We start from the raw sequence: 7,446 nt of genomic DNA, 5'->3' as shown, positions 1-7,446 counted from the left end.
GGCCCCAAAATCCATATCAGCTACAAATGAGTCCAATTAAATCTTGCTTTATTTAGCAAATACCACTGACCTGTTTTACTCAGAAATAAGCTGCAATGCTGGTCAGGACAAAATGATACTACTGGCATAATTCTCAGACTACTCAATTTTTAGCGCATTCTTTTTTTTTTTTTTTTTTTTTTGGTATGGGTAATTGAACTTAGGACTTTGTGCTTGCCAGCAGGCACTGTGCCGCTGAGCTATATCCCCGGCCCTGAGAAGATTCTAAATGTGCGGTGTCTTTTTGTCTTTTATGCATTAGATAGAGTGGGCCAGTTGATTTGGCCTTAATTTATAATTACTTTTTCTATCTAGTAATTCTGAGTCAAACAGCATGACAGGACACCCCATTGATATCTAAATTAAAAATGTAATGACAACCTATATTTTAATGTCATAGACATTTCCAGTAGTAAGATCCTTATCACCACAATGCTGGAAGTTATCTGGGTTACTCAGGAATCTGTGGACTACATTTTTAAGTAAGACTGACTTTGTTTCTATGTGTTCTGATACCTCTAGATGTTGTACTAGTAATCTCAGAATAACTATTTCACCCTGTGATACAGGAGACACAGGATAGACATGTATAGAATTGAATCCCTGAGGTCACCACTGATTCAAGGCCAGCGTTTGGGACAAAGTTCATAGGAAGTGCCCTGCCTTCTGCAAGAGAAATCCCCTTTGCTTGTGGGTCATCCCTTAAGAGGAAATGATACAGATTTCCTCAACCATACATTGATCCAAAAGCACAGATGCCCCTTGGCTTGCTGGGTGGTTAACACCTGATAAGCCTGTGGCCACCATCAGCTGCAAAGACTGTGAGTGGAAACTGCACTTTATTACTCTTACCAGTGCATCACAGTTTAGCAAGAGCACAGCACAAAGAGTCAGCTACTCCCCTCTGCTACCTGGAGGTGTGTCTCTCTGTGTGACTGCCTAGAATCCCAAGCAAGGACCAGAGGGCATGTTGCATACAGATTCAAAATTCCCAGTGCAGCCTCTAGTTTCACACCATGGTAAACTCATAGGCCAGCACTCTCTGTGGTTGTGTTTTCTGTCTCTGACCTTCACATTCCCTGGGCTTGTAAAAGGCCAGCCCTTCTCTGTCACTTCCTATGGGGCTTCAAGTCATTCCTCATGCCTCAGCCCCTCCCCAGAACAGGTGGTTCACTCGAAATCCAGCAGGGCTGTGGCTTCCTGGGGTGTGGGGTGCATGTGGGAGGTCATGGAACCCTGGTTTGGACTCTAAAATCAGCACTAATGTTTGAGGCAGGTGCAGCTGCACTGGGAGGAAGATGAGCACTTGTCCAGTGCCCATTCTGCTCCAGGAAGTGTGTGCCCCGTGATTTGCTGTAGGGTGTGCCCTGAATTTAGGAGCGCAGGCTCATTGTGGGTGTTACCCTGAAGTGCTTCCGGCAGAGGAGAGGCACAGAGATCATCGTGGGGCTCAGAGAGCAGGTGGACAGCAGCAATACAGAAAGCTGGGTGTGGAGGCTGGCAGGACACCACGGTTGGGGTTTCCTGACAGCTATTTCAAAAATATTCCCAGTGCCCAGAGCCTTACCCTATCATTTACCAGGTGAGATGCCCCAAGATCATTGCCACACACTGCTGCTGGCTCTTCCTGTGACTCTGATTGCTAGCGCAGTGATGTCAGTGTTGACCCCATTTTTAAAATAATGGAGTTGAGAGAAGTCAAGTGACCTCCCCTACCCCTCAACACATGGGCACAGTTGAAGTCAAACCTGGATGAGTCTGACCCCCTAGTGTGTGTGTGACCTTTCCCTATACCCTGTGTCCTTGGGCTCCTCCCTCTGCTGCTGTTCCACAGCACACCCAACCCTTGTTCTAGGCACAGAGCTAACCCAGCTGACTCTAGAGACAGCTGGCCTTCCTTGGTGTCCTTGCTGTCCTTGCCCCTTACCTGCTCACCCCACTGACAGCTTATTTCCATAGCTATGCATACGCATGCATATGTCCGAATACACATGAGGAATGCTCCTTTTACTGTCTTGATAGCGTTAGTGGAGTCAGCTAACTGTGAGAACTTGGCTAGTGATGATGAGAGCACAAAGACAGGGAGAGACAGAAGTGGTTTAAAGGGCCCACATCAGGCCACACACAGCTTAGTAACCCTGTATCCCCAGGGTTGTGGTGATGGAGCAGGAATCTGAGGTGGTCAGTACTTCCAGTCCCCATGAAGACATAATGAGTGAGAGCTAAGTGTAAAGACAAATTCTTTCCCCAGCACTGCCAGGAGACATCAGGCAGCTCTGTCCCTGGTGCCCACTGAAGCATCAAGACCCTCTGTTTTGGAGGCACTGTTGGGCTGTCTGAGTGAACCTGTCACCTGATGCTACTGCCACTGGCATCTATGATTAAATCAGCCTCAGAGGTTCTTTGTGCCCTTCCCTTTCCAAAGAAACCTGACCTGCCCTTCACCGCCCACTGTCACAGCTGTCCTTTGAGGAAGTGAAGATAGGGGGGTGCCTTATGTTGGGGCCTGGGGGGACCTTCTTCCTCTGATGTCAGAGTCCCCACCTGCCTGGAAAGCACATGGGGTGTCCACACGCAAGCAGTCTGGTTCATGAATCTGGCAGCGATGTAGTTAACTTTGGGCTCGCAGCTCTCAGCATCTTGCAGGGACCTCTTTGCCCACCAGAATGTTATTCCTATCTCTCTGCAGTGTGGCCTGGCTGTGCTCGAGTGCTGCCTGGAAATGTTCTCTGTCAAACTGTCCTCTTCCCCCAGTGGATAATGAGAATTCAACTTTTATATGGAGCAAGAGTTCCCAAGAGGTCACATGGCCCCATAAGGAAAGATCATGATTTCTTATTGGTTTAGTAGCATCTATTTTGTAATTCTGAATGTGCTCTGTTTAATTGGATTTGTTAAAGGAACAAAGGGGAATAGGTGTCTTACAATTAAAATAAAATACTAAGATTATTAGTATAGCGGGTTAGAAACACCTTGTTCACCAGCCATGTGCTCAAAACATGCAAACTGGCCTCACACAAGCAGAAGCCAAAGGGCCTGCGGCAGAGCCGGTTCTTCCCAGCCCAAGACAGGGCACATGGGTTTCATTTCCACGGAGGTGTCTGCAACATCACCTGCTTCCTCCTCACAGTCCCTCCCCTTGTACACTAGGAAACGGGGTTCCTGGCAGTGATAAGACAGGGAGGCTGGGAGAACACAAGGGGCCCTTAGAGCAGGTGGTCTGGTCCCTGGCTCCCTGCTCACCATCCCGGACAGCCCAGGTGGTCACCTGTGCTCGCTGAACATTGCTTCCAGCTGCTGCCAATGGATGAACAAATGACTGCTCCCAGGGCTGGGCGACATGAGGGCTGGGTGCTCCCTGGCTATGACTTTGTAGGAAGTGCAGTATGGCACATATGGACAGTATCACTGACCCAAGATAGAGCCCAGACCACAGGATCCCACCTGGGTAAAACCCCATTTGGACCCTGTGGCCAAGCACCCTCTTGGGCAATGGCATCCTCGCCTTTCCAGGCACAGGCTTTATTGGATCCTGAGGACCCAGGGACACAGAGACCTGCAGTACATGGCCCTGCATCATGTCAGGGTGTAGCTGGGTCCTGTGGCCTTTGCTATGTGCACTCCTTCTGCCCCAGGCACCTCCTGGCCTGGAGCTTAATCACCTCCAGCCACTGTTTCTCCATCTACTTTTAGCAGATGTTTACAATAGGAAGCATATTTTCTAAGTGAGAGATTTCCTGGGGGAGACTCGGTTGTCACCTGTGAAACAAGTCTTTGCTGATCCCTCATTGCGAACCTGGCCCTGGCTGTAGTTTCCTGGGGGCAGGAGTGCTGTCCATACAGATACTATGATGTGTGAATTGTGTGACCGTGTGAACCTGTGCTGGAAGGGGGCCCAGGGGGCCACAGCTGGAGCTGTTTAACTGAGTTAAGCCTGGAAGAGAAGGAAGAGCATTCAGAGGTAGAGAGCACAGACTGCAGTCAAGGCAGAGGGCAGGGCTGACAACCTGGAAGAGATGCACCCAGGCTGTGGATTCTGTGTTTTCTGTGCCTTATCTCATTTGATGCACCCCACTTCACAGATAAAACACGGGATCTCTCCATCCTGTCCTTTGTCAAAGTCACACACTGAGGCAGAACCAGGCGCTGCTGAAGTGCCCTTCCTGAGCACCTAACTGCCATTGGGCTCTTCTATGGGAGTTTTACTTTACAAAATTCTGGGACAAATTCACGTCACTGGGTGGACAGAACCTGGACTCACACTGTTCTGCAGGTCAGACCCCTCCTCATGGTGCCTCCCAAACTGAAAAGAAGGGAGGTGCACATCCCCAGACCCTGCTCTGGGGATTAGGGCACATGGTGTGCTCTGAGAATGGTTGAGAGCTCAGAACTGAGTCAGCAGATTGTGGATCAGGTGAGGCGTGGACACTGGCCAGGACTGGGGCAGGTGGCTTCGCCCACCTGTGGCCTACAGGGTGAGGGACTCCCTGGGATTTCTTTTTTTTTTGGTACTGGGAATCGAACTCAGGACCTTGTGCTTTCCAGGCAGGAACTGTGCTGCTGAGCTATAACTCCTGCCCTCCCTTGGATTTCATGCCCATGTCACGCTACTGATCTGGGGAGGCATGGGGGAGCACTGGGCATCAGCAGGGGACCTGGGGACAGCAGTCATCTCAGCCTCCTTCTCCCCTGGAGGTTCCCACCCCAGCTGGAGGCCAGGCGAGCACTGTCCCTTCGTGCACAGTGGCTCTCAGTCTCAACCATCCTGCACCCACCGTCTGTGGTCTGAGAGCTGTTAGTCAGCACTCAGCTCTTGGGGAACCTGAATGGTTCATGAAAGCATTGGGAGCCCTTTGAAAAGCAGCAGTGCTGCACTGTGACACAGGAAAATTAGATTCCTGCATGTGTGGATTATGTGGGCCACCTGCCCCAACCCTGGCCTCTCACAGACCCCATAGTGATTCTGTAACTGCCTGATGCACTGAGTTTTGTGTCCACTAGCACACATCGCACCTGAGGTCCAGAGAGGCCGACTAGTTTGACCAAAGTCACAGAGACTCTGAGAAGGGACCTGCCTTTTCCCAACACATAGCCATGAAAACGGGGACTCAACTCGAGGGGTGTGCTCTAGCGTGTGCCCTGAGGAAAACCCTGCTCAGCCCAGGACTAAACCCCTGTCTGCTGGGCTCCAGGATCAGGGTGAGCTATAGGCGTTCGCTCCCAGATTCACCCCTAGTGACCGGGTGTGTATGGTTGAAGGAGTTCAGCGCTCTGCATTCCCTTTCCAGTTTCTCTGGATGAAGGTAGGTGGTTCAAACACTGGCCTGTGCCTGAGGGTGGGGGCAGGGAGGGGGCAGGGAGCGGGCAGCCACAGTTTGGAAGGAGAATCAAGTGTGACCCCAAAGCCCCACTAATTCACAAACCTCCCTGGCACCCAAAGACCCCTAGCTATGTCCCCTACTGGCAGCCACCCTTCTTGGCCAGGCTCAGGGCAAGCTGTGGACTGTAAATAATGCATCAGCTGGTATGTGGGGTCATTAAATATAGTGCCTGCCTGGAGCGCAGTGGTTCTAGAGCTGCTCACTCAAGGAGGGCAGGAAAAAAGCAATTTGAAGCAGCAGTAGTTTGGCAAAGTTAAAGCAAGCTATCGACAATAACAGGGCCAGCACACAAGCAGACTTACCCGTCCCAAGTCCTCCTCCTCCACTGGGAAACTTTGTCACCAGGCAACAAGAGAGTTGGCACCTGGAGCGAATTAGCATAATCACCAGGCCAGCCTACAAGAGGGAAGGAGGAAAGGCTCACTGTGTGCCGGACTTCCTGTCCAGGCGGCAGGCGAATCCCTGAGCAGAGGGACGGGCCTCGGGTCCCTGTGACTCTGAAGGCTGGCGAGTTCTCAGGTTCAGCCAGTGGGCAGTGGGAGAGGATCACCTATCCACAGAGCCTAACCTTGGCTCACAGGGACGAAGCTACAGAGGTCCTTTACCAGGGATATAGCTCTCATAGCGTTCATTCCCATGGAGCACCACACCACTTCCTTTTAGTTTGCCTGCATGCTTTGTTTTGCTTTGTGGGTTGGTGACTCTGTTCTTTGGTTTGAGTGAGGACTGTCTTTTGTGTTTACTGACTTGGATTTAATTTCTTGTAATTTTGTTTCTCTTTGTACTCTTTTCAGATTAAGTCTGAGTAACCATAATGCTCATAAAGCCATACAACCCTGTAATTATTTTCTTCCGAATTGATTTTATGCCATGCTGTTTCTGAAGCCTTCGTCTTTAATGAAAGCCTATGATGGACTCTGGGGACCCCACTTTCTTGGTGTTTCTGGGGCAGCCTTTCCCTAATAAGGACGGCAGTGAATGCTTTTGTGCATTTATAGTCTCTTTTTTCATTTTTTTCTTTAGGTTTCCAGTAATTGAGAAAACTAGCAAAACAAGTTAGTACTAGCATTATTAGGCAGCATAGAAAAATTAGAAATTGCATATATCCTATATTACATATAGAAAGAAAAACTAAAAGTGCTTTAAGTTTCTCTGCCTAGACACAAATTAAGAAAAGAAGTAAAAACAATTAGCAAGTAAATACAATTAATAACTTAAAATTAATAAAATTTTGGAAAGTACAAAAAAAAACAAAATGAAACGACTTGAATTTTAAAATAAAAATAAAAGGAGCCATAAAATAAAAAAGATATCTATAATTTTTTTTTTTTTTTTTTTTTTTATAAGTATTTTAAGATTCAAAAATAGCACACACACACAGCTGTTGACTAAACTGTTTTCAGTTTAAAATCTGGCTCTCTTTCCTCCTAGTAAGTCTCACTAAGTTTCAGAATCAATGAAATAGCTTAATTATGTAACCTGGCATTACATTTAGAAAAAACATACTTGTACTTGCCAACATGTCAGAGGCAGACCACTTTTTTTTTTTTTAATTTTAAAAATAAAAGTAGGAAAATATTAACAGACAGACAACCTTTTACAAAATAGCAAAAGAACAGTACAGGCAATACAGAGTTACAAACAAAGTGGTAGAAAATTAACAATGCTTGTTGTATTACATATTGGTATCTTCAAAGTGGTTTCTCATGAAAACAGAGACATGCAATATTGATCAATCAAGGACTCACTGACAGTTTCTTTCAGCAAGGAAATAAAAGACAGTAGAACAGCTATGTTAACTATCTTGTATATTACATACACACAAAATTTCTCCTTCTTTTCCCCCATTCCAGTTGCCCTTTACCCTTGAGCGTTTTCCTATCATTTCACAATGTCCATCATACCTCCGAGTTTAAATTAACTCTTTCAGGTTTTACACTAGGGAGACAAGGCGGTGCTTGCACATGCAGGTCTGATTTATTTCGCTTATGAGTATGGTCTCTAGTTGTGACCATTTACCTATAAA

At 47.6% G+C, this 7,446-nt stretch overlaps 2 protein-coding genes across 14 annotated transcripts in view; one reads left to right on the top strand and one right to left on the bottom strand.

Moving 5' to 3' along the window:
* Positions 1-7,446, top strand: part of Wdfy4 (WDFY family member 4) — a 242,170-nt gene that overhangs the window by 195,280 nt on the left and 39,444 nt on the right. The window contains exon 48 of one of the 8 annotated variants that reach the window (XM_013508797.1): positions 2,729-2,951. The exons of the other annotated variants lie outside the window; for them this stretch is intronic. Within the exon in view, the coding sequence (XP_013364251.1) occupies positions 2,729-2,870 (142 nt within the window). The 3' untranslated portion in view covers positions 2,871-2,951. Of the gene's footprint in view, positions 1-2,728; positions 2,952-7,446 lie in introns of those variants that run through there. 8 annotated transcript variants of the gene reach the window in all.
* Positions 1-7,446, bottom strand: part of Lrrc18 (leucine rich repeat containing 18) — a 23,411-nt gene that overhangs the window by 11,422 nt on the left and 4,543 nt on the right. For 4 of the 6 annotated variants that reach the window (XM_005412580.2, XM_005412581.2, XM_005412583.2 and 1 more), the window contains exon 2: positions 5,723-5,816. The exons of the other annotated variants lie outside the window; for them this stretch is intronic. The gene's annotated coding sequence lies outside the window, so the exon portion shown is untranslated. The remainder of the gene's footprint in view (positions 1-5,722; positions 5,817-7,446) is intronic. 6 annotated transcript variants of the gene reach the window in all.

The sequence above is a fragment of the Chinchilla lanigera genome, unplaced genomic scaffold (genome assembly GCF_000276665.1).
Source record: "Chinchilla lanigera isolate Chin_1 unplaced genomic scaffold, ChiLan1.0 scaffold00155, whole genome shotgun sequence".
NCBI classification, from domain to species: Eukaryota; Metazoa; Chordata; class Mammalia; order Rodentia; family Chinchillidae; genus Chinchilla; species Chinchilla lanigera.
This window is presented reverse-complemented; position numbering and strand designations above follow the sequence as displayed.